This window comes from Corapipo altera, unplaced genomic scaffold (genome assembly GCF_003945725.1).
Source record: "Corapipo altera isolate COAL_440 unplaced genomic scaffold, ASM394572v1 317, whole genome shotgun sequence".
NCBI classification, from domain to species: domain Eukaryota; kingdom Metazoa; phylum Chordata; class Aves; order Passeriformes; family Pipridae; genus Corapipo; species Corapipo altera.
In genome coordinates this window covers 617,045-633,260 of record NW_020884989.1, presented here as the reverse complement: position 1 = coordinate 633,260, position 16,216 = coordinate 617,045, and the positions used below count along the sequence as shown (strand labels likewise).

At 43.4% G+C, this 16,216-nt stretch overlaps 1 protein-coding gene and 1 long non-coding RNA gene across 3 annotated transcripts in view; one reads left to right on the top strand and one right to left on the bottom strand.

Moving 5' to 3' along the window:
* Nucleotides 1–1,580: 1,580 nt before the first annotated feature.
* The window catches only part of LOC113958181 (potassium voltage-gated channel subfamily KQT member 1-like), a 469,971-nt gene continuing 455,335 nt past the window's right edge, over nt 1,581–16,216 (bottom strand). For both annotated transcript variants that reach the window (XM_027666288.1, XM_027666289.1), the window contains one exon: nt 1,581–2,762. In XM_027666288.1, coding sequence (XP_027522089.1) covers nt 2,607–2,762 — 156 coding nt within the window. In that variant the 3' untranslated portion in view covers nt 1,581–2,606. The remainder of the gene's footprint in view (nt 2,763–16,216) is intronic.
* LOC113958182 lies at nt 6,042–10,415 on the top strand. Its single transcript, XR_003531429.1, has 3 exons — nt 6,042–6,098; nt 6,930–7,181; nt 10,209–10,415. It is a non-coding gene; the product is annotated as an uncharacterized LOC113958182 (long non-coding RNA).

Genomic DNA, 16,216 nt, shown 5'->3' with positions numbered 1-16,216 from the left:
CCTGATCACTACTGTTGAGGCTTAATAATAAGTAAAATCTGTAGCATTCCTTGGTCCACCAAGCAGTGATCAGGCATACCCCTCACACAAATATCTGTAGTGTACAAGAAGCAAGTGCCACCTTGTGTTGGCCACAGCAGTCCTTGAGCCCTTCTGCTGAAAGCTGCACTGCTTATCTTCTGAAACTCAGCAGAATCTCCAGGGAGATTTGTTTTTATCCGTGGCTGATGAGACCATGCTTACCTTTGGTGTCCAGTTGTCCATTTAGCTCTGACTGGCCAGAGTCAGTGAGGTTTTATGAAGGACCATTGTAGAAGCTCATGACCGTGACTGAAAGCCAGGAGCAACTCAATGCTCTGACAGTGATTATTTACCGTTTTCCCATGTTACATGCTGTATTTGGTCTGTTACATGCTGTATTTGGTCATGTTCAGTAACTCTGTAGTAATCAGACAAGATGGAACGGCAGCTTGTCAGCCGATTTAATTAAAACCACATTTCTTTTTTTTTTTTTTTTATTGCCTCTCTCACATCGTTAATATTCTAAGACCCGCCTGCAATCTAAAGATTGGAATCAGTCTCATTGTGCTCTTTCCGAGCTTGAATTCCCAGACACACAAACCTGGGAAAGAGTTTTAAAGGGACAGGTAATAGTTAGAAACTAATTTGATTACATTGAAATGGACCACTCATTTGTCCAAATAAATGCTTATTAAGAGACCAGTCTTTCAGGTTGCTTTTAAATGCAGTGCGGGCTTTGCTTTCATGGATATGACTGGGAATAGAATATATTTAGGATTTCCCAGGAATCAGGTCTTTGCTCTGTAGACTTCTGCTCATTCAAATTGTTGGTTATGCAAATATATTAAAAAGACTCGAGTAAATAACACTGCACCCTTGTTAGTAAGGTTTATTGTTTAGGTATTTAGCAACAGTGTTTTATTGTCCCTTTTCTGAAGTGTCAGGTAAGATCCATTTCACGGTGACAGTGTTAAGGAAACTTCCCAGTCTGACCATTCCCAGACTCTCTGACAGTCACACTCCCAAGGCGGGGGATTTTCACTGCTGGGACCGAAGTCCCTTCACCGCGGGTGGCTCCAGTGACCGATGGGTCCCTTCATGGCTCCGCACACACCCCACTCACACAGTCAGACCCAGTTTCCTCACCGGTTCTACCCCGGGGTTTCCCACAGCAGATGACTGGTTCCATAAGGCCATTTATTCAGGGCACATTAACACAGAAACAGCCCGAGCTGGTGCCTCCGAGGAGGACCCACAACAAAAGAACCCTATGGCTTTTGCACCCTCACAGTCTACCTGCACTCAGGTCTCGCTTTTCCTCCGGAGTCTCTGGCTCCTGCCCCCATCTCCGTGTCCATCCCTCTGGCTGGCGTTACCCATCTTGTTATCCCAAAGGTTGGCAGTTCGCGGCCTCCCACCCAGAGCTGGAGCTGCATCTCAACCTGCAGTTTGCGAGCTGAGCTACCTGGACCACGTATTCTTCAACAACAGTACATCAGCCACCATATGCACTCGATTTACAACCAGATTACAAGGCAAAAAAATAAATCTCTCATTTAAAATAATATATAGCAGTTTATTTAAACAGCGATTAACTTTCATCAACAGGCTGTGCATTTCTGTTTTCTTTAAAAACCCTGCCACTCAATCACAGCTGCAGCCCTCCTGCAGCACCCTGCTACTCAGTGGCTTGAACCCAGCTCTACAGATAGTTCACAGCCAATTACCATACAGGTTTCTTATGTTAAAATTAAGGCAACTGAAGTCAACAACCTCTGCTGAATAAAGGTAAAAGCTTGAGAACATTTTGCATAACAGTCATCAGCATAGCTGATAGCTATTACAGAGTTCTTGTGCAGTAAGCCTACGCAGATACTATCTCTCTTGCCTGTCTGTTTCAACACGCATCTCATCTCATTTGCAACCCTTTGCTTTAATTAGCTGAAGTCTGCTTCAGTCTTTCATATGTCAACCAGCCTGTGTACACTTCCATATTTTTAATCAGTAGCCTGTTGTCTTTACTTTGTCATTCACACTAGCATATAAATCTGCCCTTCTTATGATCCTCACTGCTTGGTAGAAGTCAAAACATGCTGTTTAATTTTCCCGTTCACTGATTTCCATTTGTTTCATGTTCAAATGCTGGCTCTTTTCCCCCTTTCAGGCATGCTGTGAGCATTAAACTTAGTGATTAAATGCCAAAAGAACAGTTCTTTTCCCCTTCCATACCCACAAATGGGTCATCCTAACCCTCCCTGGGATGCCTACCTCGACAGCGGTGCCCTGTGCTTGTGTGCTCAGCCTATCTGGATGGGACTGCTGTGGGCTGGCAGAGGTTAGCTAACGATGGCTAATAAAACAGGTGCAAAACTTCATGCTCTCCTAAGGTTGTGACTGGCTTCTTGCTGTTTCTTTGCTTTTTTTTTTTTTTTTGGTTTCGTTTGGTTTTTTTTTTGTTTGTTTTTTAATTTAATCTACTACAGCAGAATATTTCATTTCACTGATGACATAGCCGAAGACACCAAGACTTAAAAATAACTGGATGTAAAAGAATGAGAGGGTGACATGTGGCTCTGCACCAGCTTTCAAATTTTCCGGTTTACTGGGGGGGAATCTGAGGTTGTCTGTAGATGTCTGACAGGTGGGGTTGCTGGCCCTGGCACCTGTGCCTGTGGCTGATCCCCCAGCTGAGCCTGGAGTGTGTTCAGGATGTCATCTAGCTTCTGGTCCATCTGCATGACCTGTTAAGGAATCAGAAAGCAGACGAGCTATCAAATGGTTGCACATGCTTCTGGTGAGAGACATTCATAGGCCAAAAGCTCTGGATGGATAAAACCTGGCAGGGAGCATGGGCATCTGAGTACCAGCAGCTCCTCTGAGTTTAGTCTAGCTTTCTGCTCTAGACCAAATGACACTACGAAGTCACAGGGAAAGGTGTAAAGCCATGTGAAGTGGCAGCAGAAGGACAGGACTTTGCTGGCTCAAGGAATTGACCACTTGAATCAACCATTTTGTCTCTCAGCCTTTTCCCAGGGTTGTTGATGATGCATTATGCAAATATCTGCCCTGAAACTCTCTTTCACGCTTCAGTTTACCGTGAATGTTTTTTCCCAGTACCTCTCTCAGTCTTCATCACCCTTAGTTGTAGGACATCATGCTTTCCATTACTGTCTTGGGAAATGAAACAGCTCCCCTCCCTTCACATTGTAAATAGATGCCGCTGTGATACATGTTACAGTCAGAGATCCTACCAGATATGGTGTTTGTTCCCATGCATTTTGAGGAGGATAGCCTACTAAAAACCACATAATAATACCAATGACTTCATTAAAAAAGAAAAAAAAGGAACAACCACTCTATAGGAAGCTTGAGGTGGTAATCCCTCCTCTCATTTCTTTGCCTTCCAGCTGAAATTTCTCAGGCATAGTCCCTAGGTAGAGGAGTCTTTCCTAGCTGTTATTATTATTAAGCAGGGAAAGGCAAGTCTGGATTTTTAAAGGGACACTGCTCTCATACTTCCTACTGCTTTTTTAAAGTTCTGACCTTTGCTAGGAGCACACAGCAGGCGTTATCCTGTTGTGCTGGTAGGGCTGGTGGGGCTTGCCTTCACTGCAAATGGCATCCCACTTGCCTTAGCATCATCCAGTGGGACGGGCTGGGGGCTGCTGGCTGCCTTACTTTGCTCCAAAGACAAAACTGTGACCAGCATCATATAATCAACTGGGATCTCTTCTAATGATGCTTGAATACAGTGCAGCTTTGTGTTATAGATGAGCCCTAGAAAAATGAGCATTTTGAAGAACATTGAACGGTTCACTTTACAGTTATCTGCCATGAAACTATGAGCCTCTGCAAACTGTGATCTGTCCCAGTGGGTCTAATAAACTTTGATAGCAAACCTTTTAGAGCGATATCAGATCTAAACTGAGCTTTCATTAAAAAAGGAGACAGAGAGAATGAGAGAGAGAAGGATTCCAGCCTTTTTCCATTCAAAGATAACTTTGGAAATAGCCATTGGCAGCAGGAACTGAAAGCTTAGCAGGCTGAGATTGCTTCAAAAACCAAGGCAAAGAAAATCACCTTATCTACTTTTGCCTCCTCTGTCTTTTCTCACTCCAAGTGTCAGCTCCCCTGAGGGCCTCTCAAACCTCAGGGTACCAGGAACTTACTCAAGTTCTATCTTTTTGGCAACCGCTATCCTCTCCTATATACAACCTGCTGGGGGAAGGAGGACTGGAGTGTGCCTCCTACATCACAGAGGGAGAGATGTGCTGGTCTCTTTTCCATTTCTACTTTTATGACTGCTGTCTTCTAGTAGAAAAGCCCCATTCCCTGCCTCTGATTTGGTGTGGGTGTGTGTGAGGTAGTGCTTTCAAGCAGCAAGAGGGGATTTCTGCCCCAGTGTTTTCAGGTGTGTGGCTGGTACTGCCTGAGCAGTCTATCACTCCCAGAATCACTGACAGTGCTCTTGTCTCGGGCTACATATTCATACAACAGCTACATATTCTGCTCAGCATTAACTTGGTTGGAAGTCTGGAAGTCACTAGTGGTTTAAGAGTTAAGCAGCATGGAATTAATTTAAAAACCACAGCCTTTATTTTCCCCTCCATTCTTGAAAAGCCTGTTTGGCTGATGCTGGTAGTGACTCAACAGAATCTTTCTTAAGCAGAAATGTTGCTGCAGAGCAGAAACTAAAGTAGAACTAATATTTTGCAATAGGGTAAAAAGAGGTGTAGGCAGGGAAATGGGATCAGGTAGACAAAAGATCTTTGGGGCATTCTTTTGTGATGCTTTGTTGATTTCGATCTGCAGGCTTGATCTTAGATAAGCTATGCCTGCATATTCCATATAATTTAAACTTTCTGTATATCTCTGTATTTTACCAAGTCAGTGAAAGAATGTGATGGGGAATAATTTTATGCACTTTTCTTTCCAGGAGAAGAGGAGGGTGGGGAATGTAAATATTCGTTTGTAGGGATGGAAAATGAGAAATTCGTACATAAGGGAGTAGATTACATTACACTTCTGTCACACCTTCCGCATGAGGATAGGCAAATATTTCCTGTATGTCAACAAATAAAGCTTCTGAGTTCTTCTCTGTCAACCATACACATGTGAGGGTTTTAATGATAATTTTTGAGATTAGAAGCACGACTCTGCAAAATTAAGCAAGCCATAAAAAAATGTGATCAGTGGCAGATCTCTTCTAATTGGCTTTGTATTTTATACACAGGCTCAAACCACCACTTTCTGGCTTCAGACATTCTAAAGTATACCCTACTTGCAAACATGCAACTAGACTAGTAAAACTTGAGTGAGAAAGACAAATTCTTAAGCACCTTGTTAAACGGGAGAGTATTAAAAAAGGGTCAAATTTGGAGGCTGCTTAACTGTGATTAGGACATGACTTGCAGGGGGTTAGAATCACATGGGTGAAGTTTTTTTCATAGGAGGGTCCTGGTTTCTCCAAAACCCATTTAGCAGCTATGACTTTCCTTAAGCCCAAACAGAAGGAGTTGCCTGTTTGGAGTAACACACCCAGGAAAGTGTGCTGACAAAGGGTTAATTTGAGCAACATGTTTTTAAGATGAGTAAAGTGAGAAGCCATCCAGAGATTGCTGCAGAGTTTCCAGAGAGATGTGATATGGCCCTAGAAGGCTCAGTGGAGACAGGTGAGTTTGGCAGCTGTCCATAGGCAAACGGCAACAAAACTTCTGTTCTCCCACACCACAATAGTGCTCTGGAGATGATCTATAAAATTGTTAAAATGCTTTTATATCCTTTCAACTGCTCTGTAGAAAGGAGACTTGCAAAAGCAGTTTAAAATATTACACTGCTGTTACTGGGACTGTGAGGTGAGCTGAAGGAGTGTTGAAAAGTGTGTTCGTTCTGACATCGCCTCACCACCCTGGCACGCCCTCTGTCCCTCTGGGAAAGTGTGCTGGACTCCATGGTGACATGCAGGACTGTTAGACAAAGAGAATGCCCTGCAACCAGCTCTAGTGAGTCACAGTAAGCCATGAAGTCACTCAACCCATGAGACACAAGGTGTCCCTGCCCTTCACCTTGAGCACCATGTTGGCTTTCAACACCTATGTGCTGTTTGAGGATCCTTTAGAGCCTCTATTTGTGAAAGCAGGTGTTCCTTAAATACTTCTTTTTACCTTGGTTTTTTCCTGCTGCAGAAATGCCTTGTGTAGAAGGATCCTAGGAATGGCAGCAGTATGGAGGAGGAGGGTTGGGTCATGCTGGGGATTTGCCACATGCTGGACAGATTCCTAACTTCCCCGAGAGCTTTTTTTTCTGACATGTTTTGCACACAGAGACCATAAACAAAATGCATGTGTGGAAAACTCGGTTGGAGCAGTCACATGGTCTTCCCCAAATCCTCTCACTTTAGGCCAGAAAAATCCCTCCCCCCAGGTTTTGTCTATCTTTTTATTATGATTTCTGGAGGCTGGGAAAGCCAGTATCAATTATGTGCACAACACACTGACATGAACTATTTCCAGAGGAATATCAGAAGGGGAGGATGGCCTGCTGGAGCACTGGAGTAAATCTGTAAACCCACAAACATGCTCAAATGTTGCTAAGTCAGTGAAGCTTTGTATCAAAAGCTATACCCCATAAATCAAATAAAGTTGCTGTCACCTCCTTAAGGCTCTGCTCTCTCCCTCCCTGGAGCAGTCCTGCATGGACTGATCAACATGGCTGAGGTGCAGTTCAACAGCTTTCGTGCAGTTGTCTGCTACATGTCTGGGCTGCTGGTACCAGGGATGCAGCACGAAATGGAGGAGGGAGAGAAGACAGCTCAATTTGTGTTACTAATCAAAATGTCATGGAGCAACAGCAGGTTCTGCTTTTGGTTAAGCTGGATTGACTTTAGCTTCCTGTTTGCCTCACTCAAGTGCAGAAAGCTATGAAGCTGTGCCCACAGGACAGCCCAAGGTGTCATAGCAGGAGCAGAGGATGGAAGAGACACTGCATGGTTGAGCCCCATCCCCTGCTATTGGAACCACTGTACAATGGGTGTTTTGGTTCTGGAAGCCCCACAAGACATCCAGGTTTCCTCTCCTTGACATGCAGCCCTCATCCCACGCTAAACTGTGAACCTAAGCACGGCCAATCAAGAACCATCGAAGCCCAGTGGAACACAGGAGGTGAAGAAGGACATTCCCAGGGTCTCTGCGTGGTGTTGTGGTATTTTCCAGCTGACACCACAAAATCAACCACATTTGGGGCCAGAGCTACTGTGGCCATGCAAACACAGTATCCCAGCCCAGGGTTTCCAAACCACCAGAGTGCTTAGCTCAGCCCCACTGAACACTCCTGTAGCAGTGACCCAACGCTGAGCTCTGGGATTTGTCACCATGCAGACCATTTCCTCTATTTCCAGCCTTTGCTGCAGCTCCTGGCTTTCTAGGTAGCTCTAATGAAGCAGGATCCACTCACTACAGTTCTGACTTATAAACAACCGATTGCAGGGCTTTAACACCAACTGTTTGGAAAAGACTCATTTGATGGGGGAAGATTTATTTTGTATGGATAGAAGAGTGTATATGAACCTTAGTCTGCCATGAGCTGTTCTACCTGCATGTACTTGTTTCTGAATATTTCTAGCTTGTTATTTGTGATAGGTCACCTAAGGTCTAGTTTGTAGGAGAAAATGGTATTAATTTAGCAAAATCAGATGTGATTTAGTTGAACTAGCGCAATCCATTTTATGGATGCTTCCATTTCTGACTCATGTGATATACTGATTTAGCTTAAGCTTGTTATCCAGAAATTTGTGCCATTTCCTCATATTGACCAGGTCTGTCAGACAATTTTTCTTCTCATCCCAGATGGTGGACTGATTTGATTAGATTCTGTAAAGCCTATGTTTAGCTTTGTATGCACATCTGGTCTTGTAGTTTCTCTCTGCCTAGGGTTACACTCAATTATTCAAACTAATTGCCTATTGTATGGTTCGAAGCCTGAATTGTTTATTTTAGGAATAGCTTTATTTTTTATCATGTAGATTTATTGCTGTCCAGAGACTGCTGATTTTAGGAAGGGAAATCTTTTCTCCACAGCATTGCATGCAAAACTGCCTCCCTCTCACCTTGCTTGTCCTGTTAGAGAAACTTCACTGAGGTAAAATGCTAAATCCACTGAAACTTTTTTCCCTTCATCAAGGCCAGACAATACCAGTGTTGATAAAGCCTGTTGGTAGTTGTCTGTGGAGGAAGCAAATGGCCACACCAGCCACAGAGACTGCAACTAGCTCAGGGAGATTTCTCTTGTGAAAGGTGTGGCTCTAGTGCGCCTCTGAGCCTGGTCCAACAACGTGCTTATGGATGTGTTAGCTTGAAGCATGTGAAGAGTCTTGCTGAGTTCATCAAATATTTAAGTGCTTTGCTGGAGTGAAGCCAGAATGGTCAACAGTTTGCAGAACTATACCTTTAGGATAAGCTTTTGGAGTCACCTAAAGTACTCCTAAACACATATGCCCAGAAATACATCTACACCACTATTTTTCAAGTCTCTGAGGAGTAATAATTGTCATCTATCATGGTATTCTTCCTGAAATTACTTTCACATTCATATTAGCACAAACTAGCAGTTTGTGTCTCTTAAACAACAAGAGGGCTTTGATGAACAGGCTCCCATTAACTGACTGTTTTTGGGATGAGTTGTAACAGATTTGGAATTGGCCTCAATTCTAAAATGATGTTGTATTCCCAAAGCAACATTGCCAGGTGGCAAGTATGCAGGGAAACATCTCACGTCAATGTCTCAGAGCCAACTGCCAGCACTGAGCTGAGCAGCTCCTCATTTCGTTCTGCTGAGGGTGCAAACAGCACAGAAAGACCAGCTTCAGTCCGTGGGACCTTCTGCCAGTAACCTCAAAGGTCAGGTAAACAGGTACATGAGTAGAAGCTAAAAAAAGCCCACTTCCACGATAGCCTGTTGTTCTGGCAGACCCAATTCTTCATGAACACCAAAAAATATATAAACCACTAGACTGTCTTGTTTGACTTATCCCATGTACCCCTTGGCAGATATTGGTTGTTTATTTTCATTCCATGAAACTTATCTAGATAACTCCACAATTTTCCAGGCCTCCCTTCCTTTATCCCAAACATCTCCACCCATTCTTAGGTCAGGTGTTACAACCTTTGTTGGCCTAGAATATAGAAATCTTTATTTTAAGTACAGCTTCATTTATTTTGGTTTCCATCTACCTTTCCTGTTTAAACGAAAACACAAAGGTCTATCCCTCTTCACTTTGCTCCTGGGGTATTTCCCGTTTGTATTCTTTTAGAGAGCATTATATTTTTATATTTCCCATGCCACAGTTGCACTGATGAACCCTCACAGAAAGACCTGTGTCTGTGGTTGCTGCTTCTGGTGTAAGACGCCGTTTGCTTAATTACTAAGCAACTATCAAGAATTGAGCCCTGGGTTTCTAAAGCAGGCCTGGTCAGAATGCAGATTTTGTGTTACTACTTTGGGGAAGGTGTGATTTATTTTTAAAAAATGAATCCTCGCTTCCTAAACAAATGAGGTTTAGTTGATGATATATCTGTGTGTACGTTGCCACAGCAGCTTTGAAGTAAGCTGGCCAACTTCAGACATTTGCCAGAGAATCCTTAAAGATAAAAAGTTCAGACAGATTTCAGAAGGTCTGGCAGTTGTGCAGAAGACAGACATCCAAATTAGTGCCTCATTGAAGAAAGGGCAGAAGAGGAAGGTGAACTGTATTATTAGACCCCGGAGAATCCACACAGGATGCCCTGACCACAGGAAAAGCTTTATTCAGCTATTGCCCCTTATTAGCCTTGGATAATCAACCACAAAATGCAGAGTCACAGGAAACCAGGCAGCATAATTTCTACTCACAGAAGTACTTGTTTCTGGCTAAAGAAATTCAAGTGATGCTACTCTTTGAGTAGACACAACACTAACTTCCCACAGCTGCCATTCTGCAACAGCACTCAGCTGCCGGCTGTGTTGGAACCATTGTGAGAGTTTGTCTTATTTTAGCTATTTGTATATGCACCTGTCAGTCTTTGTGTCTGCAGCCAGTGCTTTGAAACGTTTTGGGTTTTTTTTCCCTGATTTTTCCCCAGTAGGTAAATTAGACTTTGCAGAACTCTCTGTCTCCTATTTACATACATAAATGGTTATTTTTATTGTTGCAGGATGTTTTGTTCTTCACCCTCCTCCAGATCCTGCTCAGATCCACCCTGTAATCTTGCCATCTCTCTTTGCGACATCGCTCTTCAGCCGCACCCGGGATGACGCACTGCCATTTCTCAGCTCATTTCACTGTGTGCCTACAAGTCCTGCTGCAAAACCAGCGTGGAAAGAAACAACAGACAAAAACAACAAAGCCAGTCCAGCCTCAAAGGTGGATCTGCAGCCTCTGTGAGTCACACTGTAATTTCACAATAAAGCGACCTTGGAACTTACGCTCCAAGGTGCTGATTAATTTAATTTTTAAATCTCTAAACAATACTGGACAGAGAGAAAAAATAAAGAGAAAAAGCAGCATGGAATATTTAAATAGTGCCAAAAGAGCACTGAGAAAGAAGTGACCTTAGCCTTTCACTAGATGGTTGCATTAACTCAGCAGTTTAGATGGGTGTGATGAACTTGGTGTTTGCACCTCACCTAACCCTTTGAAGAGATGGTGTCAAGTCTTCTATGCTCTGGTTATTTTGCCTTTACTTCGGCTTTTTTAAGCTCAATTAAATCCCCTCCATAAGAACAACATCTAAACCACACCAACCTTGTGGCTAGATAGGGTTCACCAGTTTCTGTAAGGGGGAGGACATGCTGGACTGTGCGGGAGCTGCTTGTTTCTTTTCAGCTTAGTTGCATGGATACTGATACTGAAATCAGTGGGAGAATTCCCTTAGCCCAGCCCTACTGACCTGACATCTAGTTCAGGTAGCATGTACTTAGCACAGCTGATGGGTTGTGTATGAGGAGGTAACATTCAAAGGCTTTATCACAGGTGTTGATACACAACTGCCCTCCATTGACACTCACATACACACACACACACAAAGCCTCGCTTCAAATTATCAGTCCATCTTTACTTATAGGTTGGCAAGAAAGGCAAAGAGAGAGGGAGAGAGGGAGTGTTGTTATTGGGAGGAACACAGGCATTATGGTGATGGCGATCTAGATAGCAAGACATGTAGGTACTAGAAAAGTTCCAGCCAGTTCCTGTAGGACTCAACCAGTACCTCAAAAACCCAAGGTCCAGTCTACACCCCAGCACAGCCTTCTTGCATTGACAATAAGTCACTTCCTGGATAAGCCCCATCGATATTTGTTAACCACTTGGGTCAAATAATCTGCCATTTCTTATCTTTCTGATGTGAAAACACTTGAAACTGGATAGGTTTGAAACTTGGTACAAAACAGAAGACTCAGACCTACAAAAGGTAAGAGTATGGGTAAGAGTATCCTGTATGGGGACTGAAATGCTGGTTGCAGAAAGGAAGGAAGTTGTATTGGAAGAAGAAGATCAGTCACTGTTGGAAGAGGACAGGGGAGAGAAGATGGTGGTGGTCCTTTGCCTTTCCTTTGCCTATTGTTGGCTCTTTGAGGATTGACATGGACATGGCAGAATGAGGCTGGAAGTGTGGCATGGTGGTCATGCCAGGAAGAAAAAAGTAATCAGGAAGCAAAAGGATGATTGACTAGAGATCAGAGGTGTCACTGGGAGGCCACTCTCTGGGCCTATATTTTCAACTCCGTGAAAGAATCGTCATAGCATTTTAGCCAAACCGTGTAGCAAATTAAGAGATGGTCTGTGTGCAGATTTGTGCTGATGTCAGAAAAACCAAGCCTACAACATGCCTTTCATTGTTTCAAGGGAACTTGTGCCCTCATTTGATGTGCCCTGTTTCACTGAAAGAGAGGAAGGAAGCTTGATAGAAGCTAACTCACAAGGGTCTGGAAAGAGAAAGCTGTGCCTTTGAACTATGAGCTGTTAGACAGGGTGAATGAAAACCTCTGCCCTTATTTTCTTCTCTGCTTGGCATGGGACAAGTCTCTAGGGTCACCTTTATATAAAATCTTCACTGAAACTCTCACACCCTTTGAATGACGCCGCAAGACTTGCATAACTGCACACGAGGCAGTTTGAGGAAGAAGCTACAGAAGCACAATGTGGTGTTAGGTATTTAAATAGCAAGGATTACAAAACCCCATTGTTTCCCCATTAAAACACAGAAACCCAAAGCAAGTAAAATATTATCAGACAGTGCTGATTGAAGGTGTAGCAGTTCTTGATTCTTACTGACTCAACCATGCTTTGCTAAACCATTTGGTTTTAGCCTGTCTGGCTTATCTGTCATTTGATGGATTTTATTAGCTTGCTTGTGTACACCAGGCCTGATTAACAGCACTGCCACATGCAAATTTTTAATGAATTGTTCAAAAAGTCATGGTGGATGGGTGAACTCTGGACTGCCCCGTCCAGTTTTGCAGTCACAGTGACCTGATGTGGAGGGTGTCTGTCTGTCTGTTCAATCATACCAAGCCACAGCATTCGGTCCTAGATCAGCAAAAGCCACAGGCACAAACAGTGCAGGAAAAACAACTATACTGCAAGAAACGGTTCATTACTTGAGGTGAGATTGCTCAGCATCTGAAAGGGTCTGAGCAATAAGTTGGGTGTGACAGCATAAATCAGTGCATAAAATGGCTATAGCTGCAGTACTGTGTGTGCAGAACATCAGAAGAGATTGCAGGAAGAATGAATTTGACTGGATTTGTCTTTTTCTCCTTGCCAAGCTAGTCAATTTATTGCATAATATGTTCTGTAGCTAAAGAGATGTCCATGGGCATTTAAAACACTGATTGGAATAGAAGACTGAGAAAAGCAGATATTCCAAATCCAGAATCTCAACAGTGGATATTTTCCATTTCTTTTGTGCTTGAAAAGTAACCAAGAATTCTGAAAAATCAGCATGGCTACATCCTCGGGGAGAGACTGAAGTAAAGCATTAATTAAAGTAAAGAAAGGAAGGTCTCTTATTTGAACTCTGCTGAGCTAGATGGATTACCTATGAAAGCTGGCATTGACAGGACAGCGGTAAGAAGCAGCCTGTGGTAGAAGTACCGGTGTCTTATACAAACAACAGGAGACAGGGCGGGAGATGCAAAGCCACAATTGCCAGATAGATTTCTTCCTCGTGAGGCAAATGCTAAGTCAGCAGAAACCTGCTTCAGTTTTCTGTTGCAAGGCACTGCACTTTTAACTAAGGGGGAAAAAAAGTCAGGTATGCCTACTGTCTCTTTTACAGCTCTTTAACCTTATACTGCAGGGAATACTGCTGGGGAGAAGGTTGTTTTACATATATATATATATATATATATTATTTTTCTCTACTATGTTTCTTCTTTTTCATATATCATTGCAGAGAAAAAGTACAGCAATAAAAATGGACATGTATTAACATGAACATGGAGGTGTAGGGATATGAGAATGGCCTGGTGAGATTTCACTGTCCCAGCATTTAGTAAAATAATTTGAACTAGTGTTGCAGCTTAATTAAGGTTTTGGGTTACTGGCTTTGTTGAGGTTCTAGAGGTAGAACTGGGAAGCCATGGAGATCTTTATGCAACTTTCTGCCATGAGGGAAAGCATATATTTTTCAAGTCATAGGATAGAAATAATTAATAAAATAGGAATAAACTAAAATTCATTAATGAAGTAGGTACCAGTTGGGACTACTGAGAACCCCACAGATTTAATTGCTTAGCATCACATCTACATATAATAGAATCATAAAATCATCAAGGTGGGAAAAGACCTCCAAGACCATCAAGTCCAAACTTTGATTTACTTTTACTCACCATGAACTATGACTTTGATTTACTGACTCAATATAATCTATATGTCTAAGCCATATTTAAAAATGCCTGGGTTATTTGGTGCTCTGCAGTGTTTCTTGTCCCTTCAGAGCAGGCTCGTTTAACCCCATATGGAACTAGTAATCAGTGAGAAGGAAAATAAGATTTCTTTTTTTTTTTTGATAATTAATTACTTCAGAAAGCTTTCATTTCTGTGTTTTGATGCATATTTAAAATGCCAGCTGTGACTGGGTGCTTGTCTTTCTGCACCGGTAGTATAAACCAAAAACGACCATCACCATGAATCCATGACATTGAGGCTCTGGTTTTGGCTGTCTGGCCACTGTGTTTGTCTTCCTTCACTGCATGCCCAGCCCTGAAACTGGTATGAAAAATATGCTTAAGCCCTGCTGCTGCTGAAAGGGTGGCTGCACCCTCCTGCCCTCCCTGTTCTACAGAGCTCTGCAGTCCAGCCTTGGCTGGATTCAGGAAAAAGCCCAGGACAGCTGTGCAGCACAGCAAGGACTACTCATGCTGCCTCCAGTCTGGATCCCAGGGCCATGGATGCCCCCTCCTCCATGCTTAAATTACTCTTTTACTGCTTGCAGGTAACACAGGAACAGAGGGGAAAAAGCAAAAGCCCTAAATGAAGAGGGTCTAACGCTGGGCTCCAGCTGAGGCACTGTGCACCCCACAAAAAAATGGGGTTCCTCACCCTTCTTTTCCTTGCCTCTGGAATAATCAGCTGAAATGTCCATGGCAAGGCACACAACTTCACTTGTTTTTACTTATTATTTCTGAAAAGTTCATCAAAATCAATATGATTTCTTGAAACACAGCAGATCCTGCAAATTTTGCCAGGGAAGACACATTTTGATGTTAAAGCTTCCGCTAGCTCTAGTTCAAACACTTGTGACTTAGCATATACCAAAAGCACACGTGGTCTTGCCAGACAGTGTGGGAGCCTTGGGAGCCAGCCTTGCTCGCCTGTGAAGTCTGGCAGACCTGCAAACCAGGAGACAGGTCTCTACTTCCTGACTTGTTGGATGCCCTGGTAGGAGCACCAGGCTATAGCACTAGAATGGGCAAGTTCAATTTGGTGTTCCCCACCTCTCCTGATGATGAGGGGTCTGCATCTCCTCTCTACTGGCTAGAGCTTTGCACTGGCTGCCTGCTGCTCTTTATCACAGGCCCAGAGTGGAAGTGGCTTGATTCAAAATACTTTTGTCTGATGTATTTATAGGCAACCAACTATTTACAAAACTCTCTATATGCTGGTAGCCCCAGGTGCAGCCCCCACGTACGTCTACCCTGGATGAAGGGCTTCCCACAGTCTGGGGACCGCTATTCTTCCTCTCTGATTTTGGCCCTAGTGCATGGTGTTGCTCCACTTACCATCCTTGCACAGGCATAATTGTTATTTTGGGCTTGAGGGGTGCAGGACCATGTGCACCAGGGGGTAATAGTGAAGGCTTCCACATCTGTGCTGCCAGCCAAAATGCTCTTCCAGCCCCTGCCCATCACTTCCCTTCCAAGGGCCTTCCCCACGCACTTGGGCGAGCAAGGCAAGGGATTACTCAGCTGAAGGTGGGGTCAATGCAATATCCTGGGTAGGAGCAAATGCCCCAGTACAGGATTTCAGAGATGGCTCTGTTTACCACATCAGTTGGGCATCACCAAATGTGGCAATCTGAAATACTGTTTGAAAGCCAGACGTGGTGCTCATGAGTGGGTCTTCACCGGCAGCAGGAGAAGATTAAATACTCTTGTTAGCCACAGGGCAGCATGGTGTGGCAATTAGTATGTTAAGCAGAGCTGAGAGTTTTACAATGAAACCAAAAATGTTGCTGGCCCCCAGATTCTGCAAAGGTTCAAGAACCTTTCAGTAAACCTGGACTGAGCCTTGGCAGATTTAAAAATTTCAAGGAGGAACCATTAAAAACACCATGGTTTGTGCATGATTTTGAGCCTAGACCCAGCCACACTTGGCACTTCAGTAGTTTTGCTTTGGGTTTTTTGCATACAAATACAAAACACAGTGTAGACTCAGCAGGCAGGAACCAATGCAAACCAAAACTGCTGAGTTTTGCACAGCTCTAATTATAACCTCTTCACAGTCCTGGTTTTATTTATTATTGTTTGTACTGTGGTAGCAGCGCAGGGCTCCAACCAGCTTCAGGGCCGCACTGTGGTAGGTGTTGTAAAGGCAGAAGAAGGAGGCAGGATCCCCAGCCTGAAGAGTATATAATCTAAACAAACAAAAAATATAAAGAATGAGGGAAAGACATAAAACACACAAGCAGAGTGATAAGGGGGTCTTGGCAAGAAAACGCTT